General features: G+C 45.4%; 1 protein-coding gene across 2 annotated transcripts in view; it reads left to right on the top strand.

Moving 5' to 3' along the window:
* Window positions 1-17,743, top strand: part of SMC1A (structural maintenance of chromosomes 1A) — a 37,642-nt gene that overhangs the window by 7,262 nt on the left and 12,637 nt on the right. For both annotated transcript variants that reach the window (XM_019718922.2, XM_019718920.2), the window contains 15 exons: window positions 2-240; window positions 918-1,176; window positions 1,271-1,411; window positions 2,197-2,279; window positions 3,111-3,318; window positions 4,515-4,700; window positions 4,790-4,969; window positions 5,061-5,207; window positions 5,297-5,434; window positions 6,288-6,404; window positions 6,513-6,619; window positions 9,731-9,872; window positions 12,406-12,551; window positions 12,643-12,796; window positions 13,820-13,930. In XM_019718922.2, coding sequence (XP_019574481.1) covers window positions 2-240; window positions 918-1,176; window positions 1,271-1,411; window positions 2,197-2,279; window positions 3,111-3,318; window positions 4,515-4,700; window positions 4,790-4,969; window positions 5,061-5,207; window positions 5,297-5,434; window positions 6,288-6,404; window positions 6,513-6,619; window positions 9,731-9,872; window positions 12,406-12,551; window positions 12,643-12,796; window positions 13,820-13,930 — 2,358 coding nt within the window. The remainder of the gene's footprint in view (window position 1; window positions 241-917; window positions 1,177-1,270; window positions 1,412-2,196; window positions 2,280-3,110; window positions 3,319-4,514; window positions 4,701-4,789; window positions 4,970-5,060; window positions 5,208-5,296; window positions 5,435-6,287; window positions 6,405-6,512; window positions 6,620-9,730; window positions 9,873-12,405; window positions 12,552-12,642; window positions 12,797-13,819; window positions 13,931-17,743) is intronic.

Below are 17,743 nucleotides of genomic sequence, written 5' to 3'. Positions count from 1 at the left end.
GGCTGATCGTTACCAGCGCCTGAAGGATGAGGTGGTGCGAGCTCAGGTACAGCTCCAGCTCTTCAAGCTTTATCATAATGAAGTAGAAATCGAGAAGCTCAATAAGGAACTGGCTTCTAAGAACAAAGAGATCGAGAAAGACAAGAAGCGTATGGACAAGGTAGAGGATGAGCTGAAGGAGAAGAAGAAGGAGCTGGGCAAAATGATGCGGGAACAGCAGCAGATTGAGAAGGAGATCAAGTAAGAGGCAGGCCTGGGCCTGCAACTTGTGGGAAACCAATAGGCTATCCTGTTTCCTAGGGCTTCTCTGAACCCGGAGTCCAGCGCACATACTAGTTTCTCTATTTTCCCCTTGACTTGCTTTGGGCAGAACCAGGCACATTTCTTGATTTGCATTTTAGACGAATAGAGTATTTAAGTACTCAGGCTCTGGGTAGATAGGTACTCAGAAGAGGGAGAACTTAGAACTTGACAGAGGCGTGGCCTTGCCAAGCTAGAGGTAACGAGAGGCCCAGGCACTGGACTGGCGGGGAGTGCCTTCTTAGAAGAGGAAAACTGGCGCTGGGAGTTTGCAGGACAGAAATTTGGAAAGGTTAGAGCAGATGCGGGTCAGCTAAGTGAACACGGGGTGTTCATGGGAGTTGTTTACTGAGGTGCCTGGCCTGGCTGGTTGAGGTTGGGGTGGGAGCTTTTCCTTATGGAGTGGCTGGAATGCCAGGCTAAGGTTCCAGGGGGTAGTCACACTGCCCCTTTTTGAGGATCTGTGGGGCATCAGGCCCCTCTTCTTTTAGGCAGTTCTCGGAGGCTGGCTAGGCGTAGAGGTGGGGCTCAGGCCCCCTTTTCTTTGGGTAAAAAGCCGGGGATCCCTCCCTTCTCCAACAGCATTAACTGGTTTTCTCCCTCCCCTCTGGCAAAAGGGAAAAGGATTCAGAGCTGAATCAGAAGCGGCCTCAGTACATCAAAGCCAAGGAGAATACCTCCCACAAAATCAAGAAGCTGGAAGCAGCCAAGAAGTCCCTACAGAATGCGCAGAAGCATTACAAGAAGCGTAAAGGTGACATGGATGAGCTGGAAAAGGAAATGCTGTCGGTGGAGAAAGCCCGGCAAGAGTTTGAGGAACGGATGGAAGAGGAGAGTCAGAGTCAGGGCAGAGACTTGACCCTGGAGGAGAATCAGGTAAGGTCTGGGGGGTTGGGGGTGGGTGGGGAGATCGCTGGGCTGACATGGACTGACTGGTCATGTGCGTCCTTCTTCCCTGTCCCTAACACAGGTCAAGAAGTACCACCGGTTGAAAGAAGAAGCCAGCAAGAGAGCAGCTACCCTGGCCCAGGAGCTGGAGAAATTCAATCGAGACCAGAAAGCTGACCAGGACCGACTGGATCTGGAAGAGCGGAAGAAAGTAGAGACAGAGGTGGGCATGCATTATAGGATTAGGGGTGATGGTCCAGAGGAAGGGAAATGATGACAGCCTTAACAGGAACGACACTAGCTAACATCCAGCGAGCACTTACTGTGGGCTGGTCACTATACTGTACATGTATTCACCCACTGAGTTCATCTGTTTTCAAATGAGGGAACTGTACCCCAGAGCTGAAGTAATTTGCCTAAGGTCACTTCATTATTAAGTGGCAGAACCAGGGTATGAACCTGGGCAGTATAGATCTAAAGCCCGCACTCTTATCAAGTGTGCTGTTTTCCTAATAATAATAGTGAAATAATAACAATAATAGAAAGTTTTTATAGTACCTCAAGAACCTACAGTGTTCAGGTGTTCTGCTAAGCACTTCTTCGGCAGTAGTCATTAATATTAATAGCTACCTTATATTAAGCACTTAATGTGTATTTCTGAAGGGGAGGTTACCTGCGCTTTACAGATGAGAAAACAGATGCAGAAGGGCCCCGAAAGCTTTACTTGGCTTTGGTGTGAGCCTCCCTGAGTGGTGAGGAAGATAGCCCAGACTGGGTAGGACGCTTTGAGAGGGTCTCGTCGGGCTCGGGGAGACCCCGTCAGTTAGCAGAGCCACGCCAGCACTGTCTGTGTCTGCTTTTCAGTAGGTCTCCTGCGTTCGTGATAGATTGTCCAAGACTATTGGGCTCTTGGATGGGTGGGCCATAGGAGCTGTAAGCCCAGGCCCCATGGCCTTGGAGTTAACTTGCTCAGCCCCGGGTGATGGAGCATATTTGTCTCTCTCCCAGGCCAAGATCAAGCAAAAGCTGCGGGAGATTGAAGAGAATCAGAAGCGGATTGAGAAACTGGAGGAGTACATCACGACTAGCAAGTATGTGACTCTGCAGCCTTGCCTCTTACTTGCAGGCCTCTTCTTTTTTCTCTTTTAACTTTTGTTTTAATTACTTTCAGGTGCACCAAACAATGTAATAGTTAGACATTTATCATTTATATCCCTTACACAGTGATAACCCCCACCCACTACCCCCCTGACATCGCACACAGCCGTTACATATCCACTGTCTCTATTCCTAAAGCCGTACTCTGCTTCTCGTAACTATATATGTATATATAAAATTATAGTTGACATTAATTATTATTCAGCTTCAGCTTCAGGTGTACAGTGCAGTGATCAGGCATCTACATCATCCCTGAGGTGGTCTCCCTAATGAGACAAGTGTCCATCGGATACCCTACAAAATCTTTATAACATTATTAATAACATTCCCCAAATTGACGTTCGTATTCCTGTGGCCATTTTGTGGTTACTGACTGTGCTTTCTAATCCCCTCACCTTCTCCCTCATCCCCCACCCCACTCCTATCTAGCAACCCTCAGTTTTTCCTCTGTGTCTCTGAGACTGTTTCTGATTAGTTCATTCACTTATTCTTTTCTTTAGATTCCGCATATAAGTGAGCTCATATGGTATTTGTCTTTCTCTGTCTGACTTATTTCACTTAACATAATGTTGTCTAGGTCCATCCATATTGTTGCAAATGGTAAGATTTCATTCTTTACGGCTGCGTAATACTCCATTGTATAAATGTACCACAGCTTCTTCTTGTGAACCCTACATGTCCTGTCCCTCCCTAGGCAGAGACACTGTCAGCCGAGAGCATTTCCTGACCAGCCAGGGTAACTCGTATGTCCCCTCACTTTGTAGGCAGTCTCTCGAGGAGCAGAAGAAGCTAGAGGGGGAGCTAACAGAGGAGGTGGAGATGGCCAAGCGGCGTATTGATGAGATCAATAAGGAGCTGAACCAGGTGATGGAGCAGCTGGGGGATGCCCGCATCGACCGCCAGGAGAGCAGCCGCCAACAGCGAAAGGCAGAGATTATGGAAAGCATCAAGCGCCTGTACCCAGGCTCTGTGGTAAGAGTGGGGAGAGAACTCATTTCCCGAGCACTTCCTTTCATGCTCACGTCATCATTTTCCCAGCAGTCCTCTGAGGACGGGATTGCTAATTGCATTTTCACAGCTGGGGAAACTGAGACTTAGGTTAAATGACTTGCTCAAAGGTGCACAGCTTATCAGTGGAAGAACTGCAGTTCAAACCGAACTTGTTCTGACTCTTAGCCTGACGTTCTTTTCATCCCACCAATTGCATCTTCCTGAAGGTTTTGTCTTGCTGTGTCCACTCCTCTGTGGGAGGTGGGGAAACTGGAGAGGCCGTTGGAAGGGGAGGGGCGTGGAAGAAGAATCAGTCTCCCAGGAAGTAGCTCTTTGCAGGCTTTGACATGAGCTTGGTTGCCATGTACCAACTGGCTCATTCACCAGGCTTTATCAGATGTCTTGGCCTCTTGGACCAAATCCTGAGTTCTTGGGTTCCCTAAATATTATCTGTCTTGCTGTAAGCCCATCCCTGGGTTCCACTTAATTGGGTTCCATAAATACCAGGTGCTAAAAAAAGGTATACACATTTTTAAAGACACTTTGGTCAACGTTACTCAAGCAGTAGTTCGCTGTCATCAGAAGTGTCTGGACGCTGATGGTAACCACTCTGAGCACCTCCTGTAATTGCAGAAGTCAAAGGTGACTTGTATTCATCTTTTGTTATTGGTATATATTGAGTATTACAATTTTAATACAGTTTTTTTCCTTTCTTAAAATGTGTGTACATTGTTTTGGCACCGTCTGTATTTCCTGGTCTCTCATCTAGACACTGCTGGAGAGTTTATAAGGGTGAATTAGGCTTAGTCCCTGCCCTTGAAGATCTTTCCCTTTATCTGTTGGTTTGGGGGGCATGGGGGAAGTGAAGTGGGAAAAGAGATTTCTTTTGCTGAGTGATTGTGAGAATTTGAGATATTGTATATAGGCTATCTGGTGTAGTGCCTGGGGTGGCAGTGGTCTGCAAAACGGTAAAAGAGGTTTAGAAAGATGACTTGGGACTCAGACATGACTGCCTGAAGTCGTCGTTGCTTTGGGGCCAGAGGAGGCTTTTCTTCCATAGCCTGGGGGTTGTGTTCCTGATACAGATTCTGGTCTGTCTCCGTTTCCAAGCTGGGACTTGGGGTTTCTGAGCCAGTCCCGAAGCCTCATGCTTTACTCTTCCCTTCTGACTTCTTCAGTATGGCCGTCTCATTGACCTCTGCCAGCCCACACAAAAAAAGTATCAAATCGCTGTAACCAAAGTTTTGGGCAAGAACATGGATGCCATTATTGTGGACTCGGAGAAGACAGGCCGGGACTGTATTCAGTACATCAAGGAGCAGCGTGGGGAGCCTGAGACCTTCTTGCCTCTGGACTACCTGGAGGTGAGGCTCGTGGGGTTGGCGTCAGGACAGCACGTGAAGGCCCCTCCCAGCCCTCCGTGCTCTGCCACCTACTGAGTTTCTCCCCGCAGGTGAAACCTACAGATGAAAAACTCCGGGAGCTGAAGGGGGCCAAGCTGGTGATTGATGTGATTCGCTATGAGCCACCTCATATCAAAAAGGCCCTGCAGTATGCCTGCGGCAATGCCCTGGTCTGTGACAACGTGGAGGATGCCCGCCGCATTGCCTTTGGCGGCCACCAGCGTCACAAGGTATGGATGGATCCCCTGCCCAGAGTGCAGCCGGGCAGGCTTCGTGATGGAGAGTCCTCTGTTCAGCTCCTCCTTCTCCTGCTGTGTGCAGACAGTGGCGCTGGATGGGACCCTGTTCCAGAAGTCAGGAGTGATCTCTGGCGGGGCCAGTGATCTGAAGGCCAAGGCGCGGCGCTGGGATGAGAAAGCAGTAGACAAGTTGAAAGAGAAGAAGGAGCGGTTGACAGAGGAGCTGAAAGTAAGTGCTGTTGTCCCTAGGAGCGGGGGGTCCTAAGCCCAGGCCGGCCGCCTCCTTCCCACCTCATGCTTCTTTCTTGTCCACTTCAGGAGCAGATGAAGGCAAAGCGGAAAGAGGCAGAGCTACGTCAGGTGCAGTCTCAGGCCCATGGACTGCAGATGCGGCTCAAGTACTCCCAGAGTGACCTAGAACAGACCAAGACACGACATCTAGCCCTGAATCTGCAGGTGGGGTCTGACCTTCAGCCCTGTTTCCTAAAGGCCGTCCTCCCATTCCTGGCCTCAGTTTCCCTGGGGCGCGGGCACTTGTCCAACTTCCCTCTCTCCTCCCAGGCTGCTGCAGGGAACCAAGCATGGCATAGAATCAGCCAGGCTTTCAGATCTTGACTTTCTATGATGTTAGGCAAACTACTTAACCTCTCAGTGTTAGTTTTTTCATTGTTATCTGTAAAATGGGAATTAGAATACTATGTGCTTTATAGGGTCATTGTGAAGATTGAATCAGTTAATGCATGTAAAGTGTTTAGACTGATTCCTTGTACCCAATCAGTACTTAATAAACGTTAGATGCTATTATTGGCATAATTCATTCACTTAATAGATATTTGAGCTTCTCCTAAAAATGAATTGAAAGTGAGCTACAGGCGTTTCAGTGGGACTCTTCCATGTACGTGAATGTGTTTGATCATGAGGTGCTTCCCCAGACCGCCCTGGGGTGTTATGTAATATGTAGTACATATATTGTTTTGCCTTTTTCTCAAATCAAAAAGTCTGTCCAAGTGTCTGTCCTAAAACACATCTGGCCGCAAGGGTTATAGATAAGGGAGCGTGTACCTGTAAGTAATCACATTTACTGTGTGCCCAGCCCTGTTGACGGAAGCAGGCTGGCTGGAGGCCAGGGAGGAGGCTGTGTGCTGGTTCAAGTGAGAAATGACGGAGGCTTGACTGGTACTAAGGCACGTTGTCTCATTGTGTGGAGAGCTGGCCTTTCCTGTCCCCCATGGGGACAGTGCACTTGGGGTGGCTCTTTTCCTCCAAGGAGCCTGGTTTCTTTTTGCCCTCTCAACCCTGTTTCCTGCAGGAAAAGTCCAAGCTGGAGAGTGAGCTAGCCAACTTTGGGCCTCGCATCAATGACATCAAGAGGATCATCCAGAGCCGCGAGAGGGAAATGAAAGACTTGAAGGAGAAGATGAACCAGGTTGGTGGGGGGATGAGCCAGGCCAGCATGTGCATCAGGGCAGAACCGGGGCTGGAAGCAGCCCTCTGACCCAAAGGGCCGCTTCCCATCCTTTGCTTCTCCTCTCAGGTAGAGGATGAGGTGTTTGAAGAGTTTTGTCGGGAGATTGGTGTGCGCAACATCCGGGAGTTTGAGGAAGAGAAGGTGAAGCGGCAGAATGAAATCGCCAAGAAGCGGTAGGTGGAAGTGTGGGTAGAAGAGGAGACTGGGATGCCTTTGAGCCCTCAGCCTGATGTCGGAGGAAGTCAGATGCCATCATAAGGCAGGGAGCAGCTCCTAGAACAGTGGGCATTTGTTGTAGGTCAGCCTTATAGAACAGGGACAGTGGGGAGGCAGTGTCACATAGTCTGATAGTCTGGTGGTTAAGAGTGCCAGCTTTAAATGTGGTTTACCTGGGTTAAAATCCCAGCGTCACAACTCATTGTCTTGGGCAGTGACTTGATCTCTCTGAGCCCCAGTTTGCTTATCTATAAAATGTCTCATGGCATTGTTGGGTAGATCACATGGAATAATTCTTGTAAAGTGTTTAGCATAATACTTCGCACCTACTAAACCTACTAAGAGCAATGACTATTGGCTTTTATTATTATCGTTATCCTGATGGACAATGCAAGGGAGGAGGAACAAAGTTCTAGGTTGGAAGGCTAGTAAGAACAAAACAGTAGTTTCTCCTCTCTTCCACCCTTTAGTTTATTCATTCGTTCATCAAACCTTTGAGAACCTGTGTTGTGCCAGACTGTCCTGTGCTAGGTATCGGAAGGGGCCCGGAGGTGGGGATGCGACGTAGTCTCCCTGACACGTCGTCCCCTGGACCCTGACCATAGTCGGCAGTTCATCCAGCGCATCGCCCATACAGAAGCTATTCATTGCTTTTCTACCCCCAAGCCAAGCTCAAGAGATACAGAATTGAATTAAGAGACTATCCTTGCGCGCAAGGAGTTGAGTCATGGAGCGGGGCGAGACAAACAAGTAGATCAGCAATTTCAGAACTTTGTGATTGATGCTGTACCTGAGATATAAGATACAGAGGAGATGGTCAAGGAACTGCAAATCAATAAGAGGAAAAATGAAAACTAGAGACCAAATAGAAAACTGGACAGAGGATGTAGGTAACATTTCGTGGAAAGAGAAGCTTGAATTGCGAATTGATGTTCAGCCTCATTCCTAATCAGAAAGAATAAGTCTACATAAGCCCTGTGACTTAGCAAAGCCACTCCTGGGTATCCCAGGGAGTCTTGCCACAGGGTCACAGAGGGACACATTTAGGGTTGTTTATCTTGGCATAATTTGTGATAGTAGGATGTTGGCAATGTAGATAACCATCACTGAAGGGGAAGTATAAGTTAAATGTGATGAATATACAGACTGGAATAGTTCAAAGCAAGAACTAGATTTGCAGGCAGTACCATGGATAAATATGACATCGTGTATTTGTGTAAATTTAAAAACAAAAGGACATTTTAAAAGGATATGCATTTGTAAGGCTATATACATATGTATGTACCGGGGGGCCAAAAAAATGTACACATTTTAAAAGATGTTATCTATGTATTACTTTTCGAAGTTGAATTACACTAGCAATGTGTAGTATGATGTTTGCTCAAAAGATGGCGTTAATCAAATGAATGCTAGCGGCATTCATTGTATTACAATTTTAACACAGTTTTTTCCTTTCTTAAAACGTATACATTTTTTTGGGCACCCCATGTGTGTGCGCGTGCGCGCGCGCACATGTATGTGTGTATGTCACTTTGGAGTACATGTTCACCGTAAGGAAGATAATGGGAATGAAAATCGGGGATTGAATCAGAGGAGACAAAGGAAGGGTCTTGCACAGATAGCAATCAAGTGTATTATGAACTGTGAGATGTGATTAATTCAACTGGGCCAAAAAGGGAGGAACCCAACAAAGTGTAATAGAAACGAAGAACCTGCTTACCGCCTTCAGAAACGGTTTTACAGAATGAGGAATGAGGAACAGGAGACCTGTAGAATGAATAGGCTTTAGCCAGCCAGGCAGCAGGACAGCATGCTCAGAGGTGTGAGAGACCGTGCCTTGTTCTGGAAACTAAATAGTTTTGAATATCTGGAGCATAAAAATGGGGTCAGGTGGAAGGTGGGGGTGGTGGAGAGGTCAGCAGGGGTCAGATCACAGAGGGCTTTATGAGTCATGCTAAGGAGATTGGACTTAAAATTGCATAGCTCAGAATTATAGAGTTAATTACATTCCATTTGGATTATAGTGACTAATAGGTTTAAACTGCTGGCAGGACATCTGGCAGCATCTGTCACACGATATTGTGGGGAGGGGGCAGTTGGAAGTTAGCCCTGCCTGGTCTTACTAATATTTGTATGCTGGTTACATGCTATTTGAGTTTCTGAAGAGATGGGGAGGAGGGCAATAGCAGGCATCTTGTATTTTCTCCATGGTTTTTACTACTCAAGCTCAGCCCCTTAGAAGTTCTGGAATCTTGGGGTGAGGGTGTGCATGTGAGGGTGGTAGTTGGAAAGAGTCAATATGAGTGAAATACCTGGTAATAATGATGGTAACTAAAATTTATTGAGTACTTACTATGTGCAAGGGCTAGTTCTAAGGACATCATACATATTAACTTGTTTCGAAAATCTCCCGGTAACTCCGAGGTAAGTACTACAGGTGAAGAAACAGGCATGGAGACGATAACTAACTTGCCCAAGAGTACACTACTATTAAAGGTGGCAGCGTTGGGATACCAATCTGTATATCCCACCACATTATATTGCACTGATGCCATAGAAGGAGCCTGGGTTTGGTGTTAGACTGGGTTCCAATCTCACATTTGCCGTTTACTAGCTCCGTGACTTTGGGCAAAGTCTTTTACCTCTTGGCCCAAGTTTCCTCATTTGTAAAGTTAGAATAACAATGCCTACTTGTAGAGCTGTTGATTAGAGGATTAGAGGTAATGTATGTAAAGTACACAAGCTTAATAAGTTTTATTAATAAAAATAAATTATAGCTGGTGGGTTCATGTGGACCTTTTTGTGCTTCCATGTAGGAAGTTGCGGGGGCGGGGGGGCAGTGTGCTCTGGAGTCCTCCAGTGTTTAAAGAGGGATTAATGATTAATGGATTTTGGCTCAATCTCCCATGCTTTGTGCCATTCCCACAACGCTAGGCTGAGGAACTTAGTTCTCCAACTTCATGGGAAGGTTTTATATGGATATGGGTGGATGAGCTGAGTGGTGACTGATATTCAGCAGTAATCCTGGGCCCCTGTGCCCTGGGCCTAGTTCTCCTTTCTCCCCACAGTTTGGAGTTTGAGAATCAGAAGACTCGCTTGGGCATCCAGTTGGATTTTGAAAAGAACCAACTGAAGGAGGACCAGGATAAAGTACACATGTGGGAACAGACAGTGAAAAAGGATGAAAATGAGATAGAAAAGCTCAAGAAGGTAAGGAACGAGAGCATGAAAAGACAGACTAAAAACTGCGAGAAAAATTAGAAGAGATATACTAGAAGGATAATATCCATAATTTATAAAGCTCTAATGGAAATAAGAAAAACACCAAGATCTAAATAGGAAAAAAGGGAATATGAGGCAGTTCAAGAAGAGATTCAAATAGCCCATAAACACATATAATTTTCTTGCTAGAAATCAGAGAAATGCAAAGTAAAACAACAATCAGATGTAATTTGTTTCCTATCACATTACTCAAGATTTTTTTAAAAGGATAAGGCTTAATACTGGCCATGGCGCATAAGACCAGCATTCTTAGGCCATATGGCACCATGTATCAAGACTTCCGGCTCTTTCCGTCTCTGGCTGCCGAAATGAGAGGCACTGTCGCCATGCCCGCGCATCTGCAATGGATGGTCCTGCGCAACTGCTCCAACTTCCTTATCAAAAGGAACAAGCAGCATCGAGCCCAATAATCTGAAGGCCCGCACCTCATGCTACAACAGGCTGCCTGACGGTGAGCCTGGAGCCAGCAGCCAATGGCAAAGGTATGGTGGTCATCATGAAGCAGAGAGCCGGCCACCTCGTACGTGTGGACCTCCATCAGCTAGAATACCTAGGCCCCCTTCAGCAGCATCCGGCAGATGATCCGCAAGAACAAGTACCGCCCAGACCTGTGCGTGGCTGCCATCGGCAGAGCCAGCGCCATCCTGCGCAGCCAGGAGCCCGTGTCACTGAAGAGGAAGCCGGCCCACCCCACCAAGAGCTCCTGAGCACCTACCCCCGAAAGCAATAAAGCATAAAGTGTCAGACTACTTTCTCCAACCAAAAAAAAAAAAAAGTCTTTTGAATGTTGATCCCCTCTAACTCAGTAATACCTGAGCAAATCCAAAATGCTGGCACAGCTTTGTGCACACAGAGGCTGATGTTTGTTACAAGCATTTGTAGTTCCATTGGGAAACTATCCAGTGTCCCCTGGGAATTAGGAATTTAGCAAATTATGCTACATTCATACAAGTATTGTGTAGTTTAATGGTCTTCAAATTTTAGTAATACACTAAAGGTAATACACTTTTAAAGGAAAAATATTCCCAAGATCTCTAGTGTTGGCTTAAAAAATCCTTAATGCTGCTTAAATATACATACAAACATACATACTTGGAACACTTAACCAGAAAGCCAAGACAGAGTTACAAATTGAATTTTATAATTAACCACGTTAATTCAGTGCAACAGATGATGGTGTTTTGCTGAAAGCGAGTCCCTTTTCACAGTGCGCCTGTGCTGCTAACTGCCACGGCTAAGTTCCTTTGAGTTGAGCGTGCCTGTGCCACCGGTTATGGCCTGGTGACTCACTTCCTACACCCCTTCTCTTTACATTTCTATGAAATCTTTGCTCCTCACAGCATCCCCTCCTAAGGTGATTTGGCCTCACTTGGTCTGAACGTATCATGGCTTCTTTGTCTGCCTATGTTGTTGTTGGTTTGTGTGTGTGTGGGTTTTTTTGTTTGTTCATTAAACCCCAATGATTAAAACAGTCCTTTTTGGTGTCATCGGAATCGTAAATGCAGATGCAGATTGGGCACTAAAATCTGGGGCAGAATGAGGTGGACATCTAGGTGATCCAGAAGTATATATTTCTATGACTTTTTGACTTTTTAAATCATTTTAAACATAGCAGAAAGTTGCTAGTAGAATAGTACAGAGAAGTCCCATTTACCCATCACCAAGCTTCATCCGTCATTAACACGTTGCTGTATTTGCTTTTGCACATTTCTGTATGCATATTTTTATGAGCCATTTGAGAGTTGCCGACACATCCCCTTTATGTGACTTGAAAATCAAAATGAAAACAAAACATTCTCCTTTTAAATAGTCAGAACATTGTAAGTAAGACAACAGTCCCCTTTTACCACTCTCAATCCCAGTCCACTTGCTCTTCCAGGGGCTAACCCATGGAGTGTGTATTCTGCTACACCTGCAGGTATTTACTTAGGTACTTGTACATTCATGTATGTGTACTCGTAGGAAATACACCATATTGTTTGTGGGTTTAAAAAAAAACAATGTTGTTGTATAGCTCAAGACAGTAGTTTTGATGTGGAAAAGATGCTGAAGTGTAACATTAAGTCACAATATCAAGTTTTTATTACAACCTAGTCTTAACTGTAGAACGATCTATAAGTAATGCTGGGAGGAAATAGGCTACAATGTTAATTGGTTATCTCTGGCTGGTAGGATTATGAGTGATCCCCCCCCCCCCCCCCCGCTTAATACTTTTTTCTATACTTTGAACTTTTCTATAGCAGGCAACTGGTAAAATGGGGTGTTTGAGAGAGGGCAACCAGATCATTTAGAATAAGATTAAAAGAAGCTTGAGGGGTGATGCGAGTTTGTGAAAACAGAGCTCATTGAAGAGAGGCTCCAACAAAGTGCCTGGTATAAAGGGTGGGAGTGAGGGGAGAAGGTCCTAAGGTGAGATAAGGAAAGCCTTCACCTCTTGTCCTGTTTCCGCTGCTGGGACCAGGAGGAGCAAAGACACATGAAGATCATAGATGAGACCATGGCCCAGTTACAAGATCTGAAGAATCAGCACTTAGCCAAGAAGTCGGAGGTGAATGACAAGAATCACGAGATGGAGGAGATTCGTAAGAAACTGGGGGGCGCCAACAAGTGAGTGGGTTCAGGCCTGGGGTTGGGGCAAGTAGGTTGAGCAGACAGCCTGCTGGATTTGGGTCTCACTTATCTCCCTGGATCTTCTTAGGGAAATGACCCATTTACAGAAAGAGGTGACAGCCATTGAGACCAAACTTGAACAGAAGCGCAGTGACCGCCACAACCTGCTACAGGCCTGCAAGATGCAGGACATCAAGTTGCCACTGTCTAAGGGCACCATGGACGATATTAGTCAGGAAGAGGTGAGTATCATGGCGGGTGCACGTGGCTGTTGGTGGGAGTGGGCTGCGAACAACATTAACCAGGGACAGGATGAAAGTGTGAAAGTGGCCTGGGAGAGAGAGAGAAGGATGGGGTCAGGCATGGAGAGGGACAGTAGGGATGGTGGGGTGAGGCTGTGAGGGCCAGTGAAGTGCAAGGTGGCAGTGTGGCTGTGAGAGGGAAGTGGCGTGGGGAGAACTGTATGTCAGTAGGTGCTGTGGGAAGTAAGCCCGGAGAAGATGAAAGCAACCACTAACCTTAGGGACTTGAGCTCAGTTAGCTCCAGCAGGTGGTGGATGTTGGTAGGAGCAGGAATTGAGGGACAGCCAAGAGCAAAGCAGGACGGAAGCTGGAGGACCCAAGGAACGATACAGCTCAGCTGCAGTGAGGGAGGTTGGCCAGGAGAGGGTTGGGTAAGGGACGTCAGCAATGCAGAGGTGACGAAGCTTTGTTACAGGAAAGGGAGGGACACCAGCTGATAGAGGAGCCAAGGCATTTTATCCACTGGAAGTGAAGATTAGTAGCAAGGCGGGGGAGAATGTTCCCTGAGAGGAGGTTTGCGTAGATCTTGTCTTCCACCTGGACGTGTATCTCAGTCCCACATGTCCTTTTCCCGGCCCCCTCCCCAAATACCATTTGAGTCTAATTTAAATTGCAAAATATTTTGAACACCAGAAATGTGCCAGGCCTCATGGTAGCACATGACATAATGATGACTCCTAAGTCAAATCCAAACTGCCAGGCAGGCGTTGTCCCATGTTACAGATGAGCGAACTCCGATCTGATAGCACGGCTTGCCCAAGGTCACACACAGACAGTGGTAGAGCCCAATTTTGAACTCAGGTCTTTCTGCCTTCAAAGTTGCTGTCCTTCCATCAGTTCTTTCAAAGCAGGTGCTTTCTCAGTCATTGAAGGCTGCAAGGGAGCCCCCCAGCCGCTTCTAGAGGGCCTGGGGGCTCCCTTGTAGCCAGTCTGCTCCACTCTATTCCCTTTTGCCTTTGTAGGGTAGTTCCCAGGGGGAGGATTCAGTGAGTGGTTCCCAGCGAACTTCCAGTATCTATGCACGAGAGGCCCTCATCGAGATTGACTACGGTGACCTGTGTGAGGATCTGAAGGTGAGGATCGGCCTCAGGACGGGAAGTTGGGGGTAGGGACACCTTCTCAGCTGTCCACAGAGAGGGTCAGCCCATCTGGGGGCCCCCTCTGGAGACTAGGGATGAAAATGGGGCAAGCTAGCAAGAGAGAGAGGGTCGAGTTGCAATCCACACTCCCACATGCACCCACAGCCCGGCGCATATTCTCCCACATCCCCAGTTGCCCCCGTTCCCTGCCTGCTGCCCATCTTGCGCTTCTGCGCATGTACACATCTCAGCCCAGATACACATGCACGGGACAGGCTCCTGTACAGTGAACAGCTAGGCCTCGGTTCCTGAGTGCTCTCTCCTAGGCACTCTTTCCTTCTCACTTGGCTCTCTCTCATCCTGGATCTTTCTTTCCCTCCCCGGCCTTCAGCTGCCATCGCTATGCTGGGTCCCACACGTACCTCAGACGCCAGCCCTCCCCACACCTGACCCTTGTCTTCAGTGCCAGGCACGGGTTCAAACCAGAAATCTGAGCCTTGCTCTTGCCTCCCTCTCTCACTTTGCATATTCAGTGTACCAAGCCCTTTCCATTCTGCCTCCTAAATATCTAGTCACCTTTTTTCTGTTTCCACTGTCTCTCTAGCACAGGCTACTTTCACCTCTCACATGGACTGCTGCGGGAGACTCCTAAATAGTTTCTGATGCTTTTCAATCCATTATTATAGCCAGGAAACTTGATTTTTTTAAAAGCTTTTTGTTATGGAAATTTTCAAACATGCACAGAAGTAGAGAGAATGATATAATGAACCCCAGGTACCCATCCCCCAGCTTCAACAATTAGCAACATATGGTCACTCTCATTTTGTATACCCTTCCCCCTCCCCATTGGCCTATTTTAAGCCAAATTCCAGGTATTGTTCCATTCATAGGACTCTTTTAAAAAATGTAACCACAGTATCACACCAAAATAATTTTAACTACAACTCTGTAATACCTGTAAATGTTTAGATTTCCATGAACGTCTCACAAATAGGTTTTTTTTCCCAGTTTGTTTATATCAGGATTCAAATGAGGTCCATATGTTAAAATTGGTGTCTTCTAGTCTAACATTTTCTTATCTCTTTTTATTTTTTTCTTCCTATTTATGAAAGAAACTGAGTCATTGGACCTGCACAATTTCCTACATTCTGAATTTAGCTGATGATGTCCCATGATGTCATTTAACATGTTCTTCCATCCCCTGTATTTCCTGTAAACTGATAGTTAAATTGAGGGTTTGATTGCATTTGGGTTCATTTTGTATTTTTGGCAAGAATATATCATAGGTGGTGCTGTGTACTCGTCCTTCTGTATCGTATCAGTAGACGCTGAATGTCAGTTCTCTCTCTGTGTGATGATAAGATTGATCAGTGTTCAACATTGCTTATGAAATATTCTTGCCAAAACCTCAAACAAGGATCTGATCAAGCCTTTATATCCACCAATTATATGAAACACTGGTACCAGAGGAACATGTTTAATGAAAGCCCAGGGATGCATTTAGCCAAATCCAGACTTTGGGAAACTAAAGGACAAAAGACCTGGTCTCTTCCATAAATAAATGGGAAGAAAGAAAATAAATAGAGAGGAAGAACTTTTATAGACGATAGGAGACAAATGAACTAATTGGAATATATGGTTCTCCCTTGAATCCATTGTAAAGAAAAGAGAGGAAGGGGAACTTATAGATTAAATGAGATTTAAGAGACGTGTCAGCCAATCGCAATGTGTATACCTTATTTAGAACTTGCCTTGAAAAACGTGTAAAAATATTTTTTATAAAACAGGATGATTTGAACACTGACCAGATAATCTATGATGTTCATGAATTGCTATTAATATTTTTAGGTGAGTTAATGGTATTGGGTTTTATTTTTAAACCATCCTGTCATTTTTTTTTCTTTAAAAGTTTATTGGGGTGACAATTATTAGTAAAGTTACATAGATTTCAGGTGTACATTTCTGTAATACATCATCTATGTATCACATTGTCTGTTCACCACCCAGAGTCAGTTCTCTTTCCATCACCATATATTAGATCCAGTTTACCCTCTTCTAGAGCACTGCACCCCCCGTCCCCCTTACTCTCTGGTAACCACTAAACTATTGTCTGTGTCTATGAGTTTTTGTTTCTCATTTGTTTGTCTTGTTCTTTTGTTGTTTTTGGTTCATATACCACATATCAGTGAAATCATATGGTTCTCTGCTTTTTCTGTCTTAGCATCATACTCTCAAGATCCATCCATGTTACAAATGTTCCTATATCATCTTTTCTTACAGCCGAATAGTATTCCATTGTGTATATATACCACCACTTCTTCATCCATTCATCTATCGAAGGACATTTTGGTGGTTTCCATGTCTTGGCTACCGTAAACAAACCTGCAGTGAACATTGGAGTGCACATGTCTTTATGGATAAATGTTTTCAGATCTTTTTGGTAGATACCTAGGAGTGGGATTGCTGGGTCATACAGTAATTCTGTTTGTAATTTTTTGAGGAACCTCCACACTGCTTTCCATAGCGGCTGCACCAATCTGCATTCCCACCAACAGTGTATGAGGGTTCCTTTTTCTCCACAGCCTCTCCAACACTTGTTACTATTTGTCTCATTGACGATAGCCATTCTAACTGGGGTGAGGTGATATCTCATTGTGGTTTTGATTTGCATTTCTCTGATGATTAGTGATGTTGAGCATTTTTTCATATGTCTATTTGCCATTTGTATGTCCTCTTTGGAGAAATGTCTCTTCAGGTCGTCTGCCCATTTTTTAATTGGGTTGCTTGTTTTCTTGTTGTTGAGTTTCATGAGTTCCTTGTATATTTTGGATATTAGCCCCTTATCGGAGGCACTGTTTGCAAAAATCTTCTTCCATTCAGTTGGTTGCCTCTGTTTTGTCAATAGTTTCTTTTGCTGTGAAGAAGCTTTTAAGTTTGATACAGTCCCATTCATTTATTTTAGCTTTTACTTCCCTTGCCTTTGGAGACAAATTCATAAAAGGCTCTTTGAACCCAAGGTCCATAAGTTTACTACCTGCGTTTTCTTCTATGTAGTTTATTGTGTCAGGTCTTATGCTTTGGTCTTTGATCCATTTTGAATTAACTTTGGTACATGGTGACAGATAGCAGTCCAGTTTCATTCTTTTGCACGTGGCTATCCAATTCTCCCAGCACCATTTATTGAACAGGCTGTCTTTTCTCCATTGTATGTTTTTTGCTTCTTTGTCAAAAGCTGTCTGTCCATATTTATGTGGATTTATTTCTGGGTTCTCAATTCTATTCCGTTGATCTAGCCTGTCTTTTACAACAGTGGTTCTCAGTGGAGGTGGGGTGGATTTTGCATCCCTCGGGACATTTGGTAATGTCTGGAGATACTCTTGTTACACCCACTTGTCACAGCTGGGCCACAGGTACTACTGGCATCTAGTGGGGAGACACCGGGGATGCTGCAAAATACCGTGCGGTGCACAGAGGCCCCCACAGCAGCGAGTCATCTTGCCCAGTGTCAGTAGTGCTGAGATTCAGAAACCCTGTTTTAAAGATTCATACTGAAGTATTTATGGATGAAATATGTCTGAGATTGGTTTTAACAGACTTGAATATAGAAAGGAATTGGTTATAGATGGAAGAGTATTTGCCATGAGTTGATGACTATTAAAGCTGGGTAATAGGTGCATGGGAGATCATTACATCCTCTGCATTTTTGTATATGTTTGAAAATTTACGTAATGTAAAGTTAAAAGAAAAGCAATCACGACCTCTAGTTTCAGGTGCTGTTAGCCCCGTCGATTTTGATGAAGTTCCCTG

Source organism: Rhinolophus sinicus, chromosome X, assembly GCF_036562045.2.
Source record: "Rhinolophus sinicus isolate RSC01 chromosome X, ASM3656204v1, whole genome shotgun sequence".
Classification (NCBI taxonomy): domain Eukaryota; kingdom Metazoa; phylum Chordata; class Mammalia; order Chiroptera; family Rhinolophidae; genus Rhinolophus; species Rhinolophus sinicus.
This window is presented reverse-complemented; position numbering and strand designations above follow the sequence as displayed.